This window comes from Anolis carolinensis, chromosome X (genome assembly GCF_035594765.1).
Source record: "Anolis carolinensis isolate JA03-04 chromosome X, rAnoCar3.1.pri, whole genome shotgun sequence".
NCBI classification, from domain to species: Eukaryota; Metazoa; Chordata; class Lepidosauria; order Squamata; family Dactyloidae; genus Anolis; species Anolis carolinensis.
The window spans coordinates 9,323,564-9,340,465 of NC_085847.1; the positions used below are offsets into that span (position 1 = coordinate 9,323,564).

Below are 16,902 nucleotides of genomic sequence, written 5' to 3' on the forward strand. Positions count from 1 at the left end.
AAGGGATGCTCCCCTCTTGTATAAGCTCAGCTACTACTACTATTAGTAGTAGTGATTTTATTTATTTGTTTGTTTGTTTGTTTGTTTACTACATTTATATGCCACTCTTCTCACCCCGAAGGGGACTCAGAGCGGCTTACAAATCAAATGAACATACAATATATTATTAGCATAGCACAATATAAGCATTAAATTACTATATTGTACTATATCATTATATGGTAATATTATTAGTAATATTATATATAATATATAATTAATATTATATTATATTATTTAGTATAATAATGTATTACATTATATTATCAATAGTACATACAATATATTTATTATTATTTATATTATTAATTAGTAGTATTAATATCCCTAGTTAAGAGCTCTCTTTGGGCTCTGTATTACAGTAAAGCAGGACTCTTAATGGCTGCTGATAGATAGCAAAGTGGTGGAGTCTGGGGAAGTTTGTGCACAAGACAAGGAGACAGGTCAATGGGTTAATTTATTTATATATTTTATTTACAACATTTCTACCCCGCCCTTCTCACCCGAGTGGATTCAGGGCGGCTTACAACAACCGGCAAAATTCAATGCCAAACAGATCAGTAAAAACAGCAACACATTTAAAACCATTAATAATAATCCATAAAATACATTAGTCAAGCTTAAAACATATAGTTGCTTAATACCATTCTTCCAAGGAACCATTGCACATAAACCTAAGTTCAGACCATGTCAATATAGTACAAGGTTAAAGGTTAAACCCTTGTGCCGGCAGGACTGCTGACCGAAAAGTCAGTGGTTTGAATCCAGGGAGCGGGGTGAGCTCCCATCTGTCAGCTCCAGCTCCTTATGCGGGGACATAGGATGGGAAAAACATCTGGCCGTCCCCTGGGCAATATCCTTGCAGACGGCCAATTCTCTCACACCAGAAGCGACTTGCAGTTTCTCAAGTCGCTCCTGACACGAAAAAAGGAAAATCACACACTAAAGGGACATTTGAACCACACTTTTCATGTAATAGACTCAAAAGATGGTTTACAGTATTTCAAGAGACAACAAAAAAAGTTCAAAGTTGCAACTAAAAACAGTTCAAATGACTACACTTTATCTCGTATTAACCCAAGAGTAGGATGTGTGGGTGATGTACAAATGACGACTGACTTGGAAAATTGGATGTGCTGCTTCCAACTTTTAAAAAAAGTAATTTTGGCCCTTTTTGAGCTAACTTGTCCATCTCTAGTAATAAGGGATAGAGGCTGGGTTTAGAAAAAGGCTCGAAGCCAGTACTGTAGCCATACCCAACCTATTCTCCTCGATGTTTTTGCCTGTGACTGCCATCAGTCTTGGTTAATATGGCCAGTGGTAATGTATCATCAAAGCGGAAATTAAAAGATCTGGAGGGTACCAGGTTCATGGTATATGAAAATGTGCATGTTAACAAAGCTATATATAAAGCTACATCCATTTCCAGCAAGTATCAAAAGTTAGTTTACCGATCCAAGCATTAATCTCCTTGGTTAGTTCCACAAAGGGTTACGGATGATGTGGTGTGATGGAAGAATGGCAAGTCGCTTCCACTTTTTGCGAGGTGCCTCTTGCCAGGGAGGTGTTGGTATGTATCGGCTGGCACAGCGTTTGGGAAAGAAGAGCCAGGTTCCTATTGGTTAAAATTAAACAGGAACAATTCAGCTTTTTTTCCAGGGTGATATGTGATACTTTTTCTGGCCTCCCAAATCTCTAGCTACAAAATGTGAACATACTGGCTAGGAGTTGTTGGAGCTTGATTTGATAATTCCCAAATTCTACTTATGCTAAAGTCTTTATATACCATATATGGAAATCTATTGAACACAACATGATCTATTTCTGCGTTGATAGGCTTCTATGAATCATTGAATCTATGATTCTATGCTTGCACTATCAAACTAACCATGTCGATTCTATGGATTTTGGGGCCACTTCCTTTTGTTACATGATGGTCCTTTCTTTGCCTTTAACGTCACATTTTAGGTCCCCCAGATTTTAAGCTTACTTTGCAAAACTTTGGTGGAAATTCATTTCGGACTCTTGCGTGGAAGGTGGCATCTTGTCCGGTGGACAATTTGGTCTCGAGGCTTTTCCAGCTGCTCTTGCTCAATGCCAGAGATGAAAACTGGACATCCGAGAACTCTGCTTGAAAGTTTCCTTTTCCGATAGAGGAGGACCCACAACTAGTGGTGACTTTGGGGGCTAATTTCTTTATCATCAGAAGGTGAAAATGCCTTTTTTCCTCATCCAGTTGCCTGCATCTGCTCCGCTTTTGGTGTTCAAGTCTCCCTAGAGTCTTGGGATGCAAGTGAGAGGCAGAAAAATATTGACAGAAGGCATACCGTATATACTCGAGTATAAACCGACCCGAATATAAGCCAAGGCACCTAATTTTACCACAAAAAAACTGGGAAAACATTGACTCCAGTATAAGCCGAGAGTGGTAAATTTCAGAAATAAAAATGGATACCAATAAAATTACACAAGTTGAGGCATCAGAAGGTGAAATGTTTTTGAATATTTACATAAAACTGTAATTTAAGATAAGGCTTTCCAACTTTGATTAAGTTATCATTATTATCTTCAATGTAAATGTGCTTATGTATCCTTTTTAATAATAATAGAGTAAAATAATAAATGTAATAAGACTAACAAATACAGTCAAATAATAAATGCAATAATAGAGTAAAATAATAAATGTAATAACAATAATAATATTAGAGTGAAATAATAAATGTATTAATAGTACTTATTTATTTATTTATTAGCGACATTTATATCCCGCCCTTCTCACCCCGAAGAGGACTCAAGGCGGTTTACAAGTATATATACATACAATATATTATATTATACGACTATATTGCAATATTATTAGTAATATTGCATGTAATATAAATATACAATTATAATAGTGAATTATAATTATGATTACATTGTATTACATCATAATAATATTATTAATATTACATGTATACAGTATGCAATATAATCTAATATTAGTATAGTATAATATTATATATTATATCATTAAATTGATACAATAATAGTAATAAAAATAGAGTAAAATAATAAATATAATAATACCAATAATAATAAATATACCATATATACTCGAGTATAAGTCAACACGAATATAAGCCAACCAGGACCCTCACCCGAGTATAAGCTATGGGGGGCCTTTTTCAGTCCTAAAACAGGGCTGAAAAACTAGGCTTATACTCGAGTATATACAGGACTTTCCCCAAAGTTTGTTGGAACACAAACAGCTTGGATTGTGCACTCTTGGGAAGACGAAAGGATAACGAAATGGGTCTGCTTACCGCAGCGAGGTCCCTCTGCTCCTTGAGAAACTTATTCCTCACCCGCTGCGGTGCTGTCAGCAGATCTGAAAGGCAGAAGGAATAGAAAGAGTCATTCTTATATAAGAATGACAGGCAGATCCTTGGATCATTCCCCACTGCCATTTCTATGTATTTTTTTTTCTACGCAGTTGGATGTCACTCTCCTTGCAATATCTCCAGGAACGTGGTGGGAAAAGCAGCTGACTTGATGCAATCTTTTGGCACAGGAGCAAAAGAAACGTTGATGTCGATGCCGGGGTCGAGGGGAGGAGGATATCCTGTTCTACTGGTTGAATCCAGTTGAATGCATCCCGGCCTGCTATGGCATCGCTAAACATTGACCAAGACTTTGAGCGAGGTGAGAGCAGTGAACCTTCATCTTCCAGAACAAATCCTTGATCATTTCATCTTCTTTCCCCCCCCCCCCCGCCCCCTCCTTAAGTATGTTGGCCGTAGAAGACATCTCTGAACCGTTTAAAACTGACTGTGTCAATTGGGAGTGATCATTATAATACAGTAGAGTCTCACTCATCCAACATAAATGGGACAGCAGAACGTTGGATGTGAATAATAATAATAATAATAATAATAATAATAATAATAATAATAATAATAATCCTTGCAGCCCAGGAGCAAGCCATCAGAACAAATACAATTAAGGCCAAGATCGAAAAATCAGCTGTTGACCCAAAATGCAGACTGTGCAAGGAAACCGACAAACCATTGATCATCTCCTCAGCTGCTGTAATAAAATTGCACAGACAGACTACAAACAGAGGCACAACTCTGTGGCCCAAATGATTCATTGGAACGTATGCCTCAAGTACAACCTCCCAGCAGAAAAGAACTGGTGGGATCACAAACCTGCAAAAGTATTGGAAAATGAGCATGCAAAGAGACTGTGGGACTTCCGAATCCAGACTGACAAAGTTCTGGAACAGAACACACCAGACATCACAGTTGTGGAAAAGAAAAAGGTTTGGATCATTGAAGTTGCCATCCCAGGTGACCGTCGCATTGATGAAAAACAACAGGAAAAACTCAGCCGCTATCAGGACCTCAAGATTGAACTTCAAAGACTCTGGCAGAAACCAGTGCAGGTGGTCCCGGTGGTGATGGGCACACTGGGTGCCGTGCCAAAAGATCTCAGCTGGTATTTGGAAACAATAGACATTGACAAAATTACGATCTGCCAGCTGCAAAAGGCCACCCTGCTGGGATCTGTGCGCATCATCTGAAAATACATCACACAGTCCTAGACACTTGGGAAGTGTTCGACTTGTGGTTTTGTGATACGAAATCCAGCGTATCTATCTTGTTTGCTGTGTCATAATATAATAATAATAATAATAATAATAATAATAATAATAATAATAATAATAATAATAATACTTTATTCTTATATCCCTGTCTGGAAGGGCCCTCAAGCCCTGGTCTAACATTTCAAACTACTACACTCATCTTTTACCACCTGAAAGGACTTTAAAATTCCATTCTATGTCTACTGTGTTTTACTTTTTGTCTCAGGTATTTTAATATGTGTGCGTTTTAATATTTTCACCGCCAGGTGAAAATGGGTGGCCCATTTGTCAAAGAAAAACCATGTGTTTGGATCTCGAATTTGCCACCCAGCACAAACACTGCCTCCAGACAGACTACTATAATTTGGGATCATGATAATTTGGGATTAAACATGGGATATTTCAGTTATATCTCTGTTCAAGAGGTGTTGTTTAAATTTTGACTGGCAGCCACAGTGGAATTGTAAGTGCCACCGAGATAAAATCGGTCTGTACAGTGAGTATAACGGTAAATCGCATAAATAATTTGTTATTCTCTTGATAATTTGATGTATCGTCTCATTGCTACCAAGGCAACACTGCAGAGGTATTTGCATGGCATCTAGTTATATATTTGTATTGGCCCATTAGGGATGTAGGTTAGTACGTTTTGCACAAAGGAAGCAAATGGTCAGGCTTGGGCAGGTCACAAGCACCTTTCGGAAAAACAGGAATGTGATGTGACATTGCTATGGTTTCTTCTCAGGTCCACTTTGCGTTGAATTATGGCGGGGCCTTGTGCTCCTGAGCTTAGAAACTGTTAAAAGCTTGTTAAAAGGCTTTAATGGCCAGAATCACTGGGTTGCTGTGAGTTTTCTGGGCTGTAATGTTCCGGAAACATTCTCTCCTGACATTTGGCCCACATTTATTTATGATTATTTATTTAATACATTTATATCCCACCCTTCTCACCCCAAAGGGGACTCAGAGCGGCTTACAAATTAAATTTACATACAATATTATATTATTAGCATAGCACAATACTGGCAATAAATTAGCATATTGTACTATATCTATACATTGTAATATTATTAATAATATTACATGTAATATATAATATATAATTAATATTATTATATTGTATTATTAGTATTATATTGTGTTATAAAATATTATTAATATTATATGCATATGCAATATATTATAATATTATATATTATTGTAAATTATATTGTATATATGTATATATGAATGTGTGTGTGTATATATGTAGAATCATAGAATCACAGAATAGTAGAATTGGAAGAGACCTCATGGGCCATCCAGTCCAACCCCCTGCCAAGAAGCAGGAAATCGCATTCAAAGCACCCCTGACAGATGGCCATCCAGCCTCTGCTCTACACACACACACACACACACACACATATACATTTATGGCAGGCATCCTCAGAGGTTGTGAGGTGTATTGGAAACTAGGCAAATCGTCTCAATATAAGTCTTTTTCTTTTATTTCCTTTTTTAGGACAGAAAGGCCACGATGGAGAATAGATAAGAAAAGAGATAAAAGAGCACAGCAGATATTAAGAGATTAATATACGAATCAACACACAATAGATGGAAGTCAATTTTATGTATTTTTGTTGTATGTATGTAATCACGACTTAGACCTTTGGTCGTTTTGTTTTGTTTTCTTTTCTAATTTCCCCCCCTCTTTTTAAACTTTTTTTTAATGTTATTTTTTCTGTCTTTGTTTTCTTTGGTTCTGTCACATATACGTCTATGTTACAAACCAGATGTTATGGTTTTCGATGTCTCACCCATTTCCCCGACAGCTCCCTTTCCCTCAGTGATAATGATTGTTGCAACTTATTTTCCTGTATAAATATTTTCAATAAAATTTTATTTTATAAAAAAGGGAAACTAGGCAAGTGGGGTTTATATATCTGTGGAATGATGTCCAGACTCTTGTCTGTTTGAGGCAAGTGTGAATGTTGCCCTTGGCCACCTTGATAGCATTGAATGGCCTTGCAGCTTCAAAGCCTGCCTGCTTCCTACCTGGGGGAATCCTTTGTTGAGAGGTGTTAGCTGGTCCTGATTGTTTCCTGTCTGGAATTCTCCTGTTGTCTGAATGTTGTTCTTTATTTTACCCATAAATTACTCCCAACGAGTGCTATTGTAAGAGAGTAGAACTGGATCTATATCGCCACAGGCAGTGACAGGCTCAGTTCTATGGAGCAAGGCATGACGGGAGTTCTGGGACAACAAGACTTGAGGTGGACTGTACCACTCGCATCACGGGGGGGAGATTAACAGTGAGGGCGGCCTTGGCGCCTTTCTCTACGCAGCCTACCGCAAGAAGCTTTTTCTCACTTCAGCCAGGGTTATATTGGCATAGTGAAGGGGTTCGGAGTCTTTCTTGGGAAGTCACATTGGTCTCTTATCCCCCCCTAAAAAGGTCTTAGTTTCAGCATCCCGTTTCCATAGCGACCAAGGGAGCGCGCGGCAAGATGGCGGCGACTGTGGCGCCTCTTTAGCTGCTGAATGGCCTGTTTTCGCGGCGTTTCTCCCTGGCTATGCCTGTCAGGCGGCTCTTATGGGGGCTCGTGCTTCTTTCCACGGCTCGGGCCCACGATGGGATTCCCGGTGGGTAGTAAACGACGGCGTCTGAGGCGAGAAGCCGCGCAGGGAGTTGTAGTTCGACAAGGCCCTTCGCCTTCCCAATCCACAACACTCAGGATGCCCTTGCAGTCAACCGTGAGAGCTAAACTGTTGTCAAATTGCATTACAGTAGAGTCTCACGTATCCAACACTCGCTTATCCAAGGTTCTGGATTATCCAACGCATTTTTGTAGTCAATGTTTTCAATATATTGTGATATTTTGGTGCTAAATTCGTAAATACAGGAATTACTACATAGCATTACTGTGTATTGAACTACTTTTTCTGTCAAGTTTGTTATTAAACATGATGTTTTGGTGCTTAATTTGTAAAATCATAACCGAATTTGATGTGTAATAGGCTTTTCCTTAATCCCTTCTTATTATCCAACATATGCGCTTATCCAACGTTCTACCGGCCCATTACTAGATGGAGATTGGTGCCAAATGTTGTAAACATATTTTTCCCCCCACCCGGTTCACAAACAACTTTGTTCTTCATGGATTTTAACATAACACATCTTGTATTGATTTCTATTTTCTGTTTTTAGGCTTTCGGCCTCCTTTTATTTACATGTCTGGAACGGTTGTCACCTCTTCTTTGGTCAGTGTTCGCGCAGATGTTTTCTCTATTGCGGTAACAGACAGCGAAACAGGTAGGGTTTTTCTTTTCTAGATCGCACATGAAATGATCAGACCACTTTTTTGTCACTAAGACCATTGAATAGTTCTACCAGTAAAATGGTATTCTACCATCCCTAGCAGTGACTAAGGCCCCTTCCACACAGCCATATAACCCAGAATATCAAGGCGGAAAATCCCGCAATATCTGCTTTGGACTGGGTTATCTGAGTCCACACTGCCATATATCCCAGTTCAAAGCAGATAATGCGGGATTTTATTCAGCTGTGTGGAAGTGGCCTAAGAGGAAACTTCTGGTTGTTTACCTAAGCAGCAAAACATTTTGGGCTCATCCTAATTTGATTTTTGCTCTTTTCTAGGAATGTTGCCCCCTTCAGACTGTAGTGGAATGAACAAAACTGGTGACTGGACTCTAAATGTCACGTATCAAGAGGTTCGCAAAAATTGATTCTGCCAGTGAAATATCTTAACAGAGATGCTCCTTCTTTGAGCGTAATGCCATACATTTCCCAAGTTTGGGATTTATCTTCACCTGATATCTCTAAGAGGATTTTGTAGTTTCTGTCCTTCATGTAGGTGAAATATAATATACTGAAAACTAATGTATATTGATGTATTTAAACTATGTTTAATTATGTTAAAATACATCTCAAGCTGTAAGGAGATGTAGGTAAGTAATACAACATTATTGTTATTGTTATTATTATTATTATTATTTTATATAGATTTTTTTCAGAATACAAAACAATATTTTCTATAGTGGCTGGAGGACAAACAGAACTCTGTATATAGATGACACAGAATTTTGTGTGGTTAGTCTACGAGGGAGAAAAGCCCCAATAAAATATTGCTCTTCTATATCCTTCATATTATTTTTTAAAAATTAAACATGTAAGCAAATTGAAAAAAATGTACATGCACGTACACTACACAACATTAAATTGTAACATGTATGGATCTTTTTGCTACAAAGAAAAGGTTGAGACATCAGCCAAAAGTTATGCAAATATGGAGACATAACATAGCTCATGTAAACATAGCTATGGATAGTCAAGCCAGAAACCAAAATGAACAGTTGATATCATAATATAATGGAAAATCTTCTTTTGGGGAAAAAGTCATAATTTTAATGATCAGGACAAACCTGTTTTCATTGCTCCCCCCCCCCCCAACAAGTTGTATTGATTTCTAATTAATGCTTTGTAAAACGGTGTGTTTCAGAATGTTTCCAGAGTGACAGTGCGCTTAACCAGAAACCTACAACTATGCACTTCAAATGCCACAAATTGCTGCATGGAGGCCCTTTGTGTGGTGGAGGCTTTGCAGGTCTCAGCTTGTTGGGACTCAGTGGTGGTGGCCCGCCTCTTGATCCAAGCTGAAATATATGCTAATACATCCTCACAAAATGTGTCAGGAAAAGTGGAAGGTATTCCAGCTTTTCTTGCTTGATGTTGATGTTTTTCAGCTCATTTATATGAGTAACACAATGATAGTGATCCAGTGCTTTTCCACAGTCTTTAGATATGACAACTTCACCACTTCACTGTTTGCTTGTGTTGCCTGGCATTTGTCTACATGAGTTAAGCATCATATAAACAAAGGCAGCAGATTTTTGAACGTATGATATATGTATCTGTGTGTTCAGGTGTTGTTGTGGGTCGTCCTATATAAAAGGACACATTATACTCCTCTCTGATGCTGTCCTTGGTGAGCCCAAGCCATGCAACGTTCAGGCTGGAGGGCAAGGTTTGCTTTCTATCTCTCCCAATGGGCATCAAATGTGATTTTTGCTGTTAGATACATATGTCGGAGGGAGGAGTTGCCTAAATTTCTAGCCCTTAAGTTCTTTCTTTTTTTCAATAGAGAAAGAAAGAGTGATCCCCAATCAAGTGTTTCAGCCTCTGGGTTCTTGTCCCTGCAATCTCACTGCAGGAGCCTGTGATGTCCTTTGCTGCTGTGATCAGGTACCAATTCTGTGTTTGGCTTCTGAAACCTATGCCTACAAAATGATCTGTATATTTTTCCTCACGCTTAGAAGAATGTCATGATTACCACCCAGTAGTTTGTTTTCCTGGGCCTTCTGTTAACAATAATTTCTAAGAAGGAAAATATACAACAGAGACTGGAACTTTCTGTCTCAGAGCTGCAATCACTCCCGAAGGGATTTTCTCTGTTACTATTTATTTATTTATTTATTTGTGATATTTATATCCTGCCCTTCTCACCCCGAAGGGGACTCAGGGCAGTTTACAGGTATATATACATCTATATATATATAAAAGAGTGATGGCATCATGGCGACCCACAAAACAACAAAACTACAGGCCCCCCAACCTCGAAATTTGACAACACAACCCATCATCCACGCCTCTAGGTTGATACAACAAAAAGAAAAGAAAAATAAAGTCCTAATTAGAGGGAGAAGAATAATTGCTTTTATCCAATTGCTGCCAGTTAGAAGGCTAAGCTCCTCCAACTTGGTCTCCTAGCAACCCAATAAAAAAATAATAAAAAACACTAAAAATTAATACAATAAAATACTATAATAACAGAAAATAACTAAAAATAATACAAGAAAATAATAAAATATAATAAATAAAAATATAACTTACAATAAAATTAATAAAAAATTGCAAATAACGTCAAATAAAAATTACACAACAATTTTTAACCAATACCACCACCACTTTGCCACAGCAACGCGTGGCCGGGCACAGCTAGCACAATATATTATATTACTATCTAAAATAGTTTGCTTGAACTAAGTGTGTTATACTGTGCAATCCTTTTGTGTGTTTTTCTTTCCAGGAATGCACCCCCAAGATGAAGGAACTGTTCAATGGGTCATGTTATAAAGGAGTGTATGGTGGGGATGTTTGCCCTACTTTTGATCAGCTGTGCTCTGCCCAGGCAGGAAATACTGCTCCCGATTGGTTTCCCTTCTTATGTGTGCAGTCTTCTCTTAACAATACACCTTTCCTTGGTTATTTCTACCATGGATCTATGTGAGTATGATGTGTTTGTGTTTAAAATAATCTAAATACTGTGAACACAACCTTTAAGACTTCAATAGCAATCTAAATATGTTTTAAAAATATTGTTGCAGTTCTTCTTCATACCAAGTCTCTTCATTTAAGATTCCATCTCAAACTGTCCAAGAAAGGCTTTCGAGTGGTTACAAACAAGGAGATCCAATTCTAACCATAGCAAATACGTATTTTACAGTTCCTCAGGTAATAGCTGTCTGCTTTTACAAATAACATTCCTGTCTGTGTCTGTGTGTTCAAAATAAGTGAAAAGAGTGACACTAATGTCTCATTTTCTGCTTTTTTCCTGTTGTGTGATGTAGGTGTTCATAGCTGGGCAATGTGCAATAAATAGCCCTGTTGCATTTCTTCAGAATTTTGAAGTTGAATGTTTTGCTGCTTGCGATGAATTGAATAACTCACTGACTGATATACAAATTAATAGTGGTACTGGAGGTATGTTGCTTTTGTATTCGGTATTCCATCAATGTTTGGGTTGCTCCAAAGGTTCCAGTATTTTCAGGTGCCAGTGATTTTTTAAAACATTGCTCAGATCACTCACTACCTTTGCAATGTCCAAAAATACATATGTCTATTTAACTCATAACATTACATTACATGTATGTCACCAACAAGAATTCAGCCAATATCTTTGGCATTTTTCTCAGAATTTTCAAGGGGAAACATCTGAATGTTTTCTTGTTCCCAAAGCAACAGATAAATTGTTGTTGTTGTTATTATTATTATTATTATTATTATTATTATTATTATTATTATTATGACACAGCAAACAAGATAGATATGCTGGATTTCGTATCACAAAATCACAAGTCATATGAAATTATTATTATTATTATTATTATTATTATTATTATTATTATTATTATTATTATTCCCAGTGACATTATTGCAATAATAATTGGTTAGTAAAGTGTACCTCAGCTGGTTATTTTTGTAAATGGTAGAAGCAGTAACAAATAATAACCTGTTAGGAGATCAGAGTAACAGGGAATGTTTCTTTTATTACAGCTTGATTATAGGCTTTCACTGCTTTCTGTTTTTTGGTTTTTTTGCCAGACATCATCAAGCTTCAGGTGACCCATGAGAAGAAAACTACTAATATAGATAGCTGCATTGGTGAAGGTAAATATTATTTAATTTTATATATTACATTCATTCTTTCATTGTATGGTAAGAGTCTTTAAGTTCCAATGCAACTAACTCTTCTCTTATGCTTAGGATGCAGAAATGTGACATTTGCAGAGAATTACACGATCATATGGGAAGGCAAGAGAATAATAGAAATGAAAGTCAACATTCTTTTCGGGGACATATGTCCAGAAGGTACCATTGTTTTTATTTTGCATTGTATAGTCACCAAGTTTCCAAGAATGTTGTTTTTGAGACATAATCTTATTGAGTTATTACCAGAGCATAAATTGAAAGTGTTCTGGTTTTGACACTGAAGCTATAATATGTATGCTAGCGATAAAAGTTGTTGCAATATGTTGTCCCTCCTTTTTTATAATATGTTCTTTTCTTTATCAGAGGCACCGACTAAGAAATTCACAGTCAACTTTGTGAGTGTAAATGCTACCAGCACAGAAGAATTTTCTGGCAATCCAGGTGAAATGCCTCATTGGTTATTCACATCTGAGGGTGGTAGCACATATGTGACAGTGTAGTGAGCAAACTCAAGGAAGCTTAGTATTTGGCACAATTGCTTGGCAATATAAAACCTTACCCAAAATTCTCTTTGTCTGTATAGGTTATCAAGTTGGGAAGCCGATTAGAGCAGCAAATCCGAATTCTTCCGACGTTGTTTCCACATTAAATCATTGGAAGCCTGGTATTACATTTTGACAGGGAAAATTATAATACTGCAGTATAAATATATTAATTAAAGATTTAGATGTATTCTTCTTAACATGTTTTCCTCCCATGGTATAGCTTTTGTTGTGTGTTTTCAAGTAATTTCTGACTTATTGCAGTTCTAAAATAGTGTTGCATAAAGTCATAAGCAAATGCCTTAAATTGATTGTTTTCTTTTATTACATAGATGGGCAGAGTTTGTGCACATCATCGAGTCTTACACCTATTTTATTTGGATTAAATTCAGTCTCTGGATGCATTGTAGAGGTTGACCTTAGAGGCAACTGCAGTCAGTTGAGGTAGAGCAACTTCCTCCCTTTTTAAAATTTGTGGCATATTTGAAGTACAACGTGATCCTAGCATTTCCATGTTTGCATTATCAAAATAAATAAAAGTGTTTGTTTTATCAAAATAACCCACATTGACTTCAGAAATTCTAAAGAGTTCCCAGCCGCCAAGTATGTATAACATGTTAAACTGATTTACCAAATGTGAGTGCTAGAAATTCATTTATAACACACATTTCTTTGCAGAGAGAATGTTGTTGAACAATTTAGTACTTTGCTGCAAGCTAACTATATTGGAAAGAGAGGCAATTCCAATGCGAGTGTCCCAGATGACTGGGTGGAAATTATCAGTGAGTAGCAGTATTCAATACCATCATGTTCATTGCTGGATTTTAATTTAGTTTTCAAAATTTAAATTCTGTTACAAGTTATAAAAAAAAACGTGTGAAGAACTCCCATATTTATGCTTCCATATTTTTAGACATGAAATCTAGAATTTTGATATTTTAAACAACTGGAATTATTGAGCAAAGCGAGTCAGTTGTTGTAGTAGTAATAATAATAATAATAATAATAATAATAATAATAACTCTCCTCATGGCTTGAGGCAGGGTACAACACCATCAAAACACATCACTATAAAATACAGAAAATAAAATGCATATATTAAAGTGCATTTCTATAAAATGCACATATTCAATGCATGGTACAAAGATTAAAATACAATAGTGATAGAAGGTAAATTTAAAGTTCATGATTTAAAGTCGACTCTGGGTAGTAGGCCTGCCGGAATGAAATTGGGGATCACACCCTATAAAGAATGGGTAGGGCTGCAACTTAAATATCCTTTTTGATATGTAGCTTTGAATGTCAACATTATTTCCACAAGTAATTCAATAGTTTCTCAGAACCTTGGTTTCTCCATTCACAGGTTTACATACTCTTAACCCCAATATCAATGAAAGCATTTGGAATCTAAAGGGAATCTGCCTGGATATTCCTTCCCACTTGAATATTCAGATTATTACTGCCGATGTGGGTGCAATAGAAGGAGCTGCACAAGAAGAGATACTTGGTGTACAAATGAGGTATGGAACATTTTAAAGATGGGATGATTTCTTTTATTTTTCCTTTGCTCAGTTGAGATTGGAGTTGTCTGCCAGGACCACTGAAAATAACTGATCATTTTATATAAGGACATCAATGTGATAAACATAGCATACATTTACTATTTTCTCTTGTTGCACTTGATGTTTTCCATTCATAATACAGATTTCTTTCTGCATTCAGTTTTTCAATGATAACGTGGCAAGCCCAGTGTCCTCTTGTCTGTGAAGTTAGAGACACTTTTCTTCCTATCTCTGTGGCAGTCCAGTTCATTCAAATACCAGCTCAACCTCCGGTTCCAGTCACAAGGTGACTATCTGGGATGTGGCGCAACCAGAATTCAATTATTTATTTACTACATTTGTAGCCAGCCTTGTTTTCTAGCGAGTTTAAGGTAGCATACAAGGCTCCCTATACTCCTCCTCCTACTAAATGTATTATCTGCCCCTCCTTGTGACTTGGGGCGGGTAATAATAATAATAAAATAATAATAATTTATTATTATCAATCTAAGCTTTGATTGGCCCAGGATCACTTAGCAAGTTTCATGACTCATTGTTGACTTGAACCAGAATTGCAGTCATAGAATCCTAAGAGTTGGAAGAGACCCCAAGAACCATCTAGCCCAACCCGCTCCTACCAGGCAGGAACACACAATAAAAGCACTCCTGACAGATGTCCATCCAATTCGTTTCAGAAGTCTCTAAAGAAGGAGTCTCCATTAGATTTCCAGGCACTCTCAAACAGCTCTTGTCATCAGGAAGTTCTTTTTCCTGCAATTTGAATCCATGGCTCCATTGTATCCCAGGTTCCAAAGCAGCAAATAAGAAGCTTGGACCCTCCTCAATATGACATCCATTAATCCAACTCTTAACTCAGAGCTGGACAACTGTCATGGGACTGGATTTCCCTTTTTTTTGTTGGCCCAGTGCTCAAGGTTACAGTTTTGAGGAGGTTTTTTGATTGCTTGGTACCACCACGATTGGACAAACTTGTATTACTGCAACCCCCTTGATTTCGTAGTATGAAGACATGGTAATAAAAGTGGAGTCATAGTGTGTTAATTCTGTAGTGTAGATGCACCCCCAAATGGGGTCTGAGTAATTTCAAGCTAGAAGACAACAACGTTTTACTGCCAGATCCCTTATTTGTACTACAGAGAGCGTGTGTCTTTGTGTGAGACTTTATTTTGAATATTTATTTATTTACTATTTATTTACTACATTTATATCCCGCCCGTCTCACCCCGAAGGGGACTCAGAGCGGCTTACAAATCAAATCTACATACAATATATTATTAGCATAGCACAATATAAGCATTAAATTACTATACTGTACTATATCATTATATGGTAATATTATTAGTAATATTACATTTAATATATAATATAATTATATTGTATTAGCATAATATTTAATATCATAATATAATATAGAATACTTTTGCAGATTTCAGATTAACTACACAGAATATGACTGCAGGAGAAATGATGTTTGTTGGCCGGAGCTTTTTTATCCCTTGACACCCTACTACACTGGTAAGAATGCAAAGTTGTTTACTTGTCAAGCATTCAGAGAGTTTATTTACAGCAAAGTCAAGGAAAGTGTGACCCTCGGATGCTGGACATCGGCTTGGGCAATCCTTACCTCTTGGATGAGTTGACTGCTGATGGGATTAGTAGTCCGGCTTGTATTTCTGCTTACTTCCCAGATCACTGTTAAAGTATAAGGAAGGCAGTACCCTTGGTTTCCGACTCTATAAGTCAAACCCTTTCATATTTTATTTTTCAGGAGAACCATACTCCCGCTCTCTTGCCAAAGGACTATTGCTGGTGTTTTTTATTGTGATTGCGGTGGTGCTGAGCACTCTTTGGAGGTGAATCTGCAAAGCGTGGAATAAGCCATGAGTGCCCTTTCTCAGACGTCAAGAGAGCTATTTTGACAGCCCCTTTTCTATACTTTTATTAAGTGGTGATTTCAAAAGTATTTTATAGAAAGAGAAAACGTTTGTATTTTTTTCTGTATATTTTTCTAAGAGTAGAAACGTTAAAATAAAACATCATGTATTTTCAAAAAAATACAGCAATATTTCAAATTTTTTCAAAATGAAATAAGCCGGTTCAGTTTTAAAGGAAAGGTAATACGATCTGAATTGTGTGCCTTATCACTTGAAGTCGCTTCTAGATCAGTCGGAGATGTTTCTGCATTAATTTTCTCTGATCAGAATGGGAACACTGAAAAGTAATAACTTGGCCTTCATACTGAAATTAGTAACTTTGATGGCGCCTTGCCTCTTCTCTGTACCTTTCACTCCTTCTCCCTGAGGGCAGCCCAGTCTAACCCACTATGCCAAGCAGGAAGACACCACCAAAGCCCTCCCAACCGACGGCCATGTAGCTTCCAAATCACCAAAAGAAATGACTCCACCAGCCTCTCAAGCAATTTTATTTTTTATTCTGTTATATTTTAATCTGTAGTGTGTATTTCAATATATGTATTGTATAGTAATGTGTTTTAATATATGCATGCGGTACGTATTTTCAAGTTGTACCCAGCGTTGAGCCACGAGGAGAGGTGAGTAACACATAACATAGATTTTCAAAATATTATTTGCCATCGGATGCCTTGGGAAAGGGAGATCTTAATCATAATAATCATAATAATAC

General features: G+C 37.0%; 1 protein-coding gene and 1 long non-coding RNA gene across 2 annotated transcripts; one reads left to right on the forward strand and one right to left on the reverse strand.

Annotated features, from left to right (window-relative positions):
- Positions 1–491: 491 nt before the first annotated feature.
- LOC134292914 (uncharacterized) lies at positions 492–6,885 on the reverse strand. Its single transcript, XR_010000020.1, has 4 exons — positions 6,701–6,885; positions 3,345–3,409; positions 2,030–2,320; positions 492–1,654 (listed from the first exon to the last, which is right to left on the reverse strand). It is a non-coding gene; the product is annotated as an uncharacterized LOC134292914 (long non-coding RNA).
- A 233-nt stretch (positions 6,886–7,118) lies between these two features.
- tctn2 (tectonic family member 2) lies at positions 7,119–16,382 on the forward strand. The gene is made up of 18 exons (XM_008113680.3): positions 7,119–7,288; positions 7,854–7,958; positions 8,304–8,377; positions 9,166–9,370; positions 9,808–9,908; positions 10,753–10,949; positions 11,051–11,177; positions 11,294–11,426; positions 12,048–12,113; positions 12,210–12,314; positions 12,519–12,596; positions 12,739–12,819; positions 13,030–13,141; positions 13,376–13,479; positions 14,061–14,217; positions 14,420–14,545; positions 15,686–15,774; positions 16,028–16,382. The coding sequence occupies exons 1-18, from the start codon at positions 7,219–7,221 to the stop codon at positions 16,114–16,116; spliced, it is 2,019 nt and encodes a 672-aa protein (XP_008111887.1). The 5' UTR covers positions 7,119–7,218; the 3' UTR covers positions 16,117–16,382.
- The last annotated feature ends 520 nt before the right edge of the window (positions 16,383–16,902 follow it).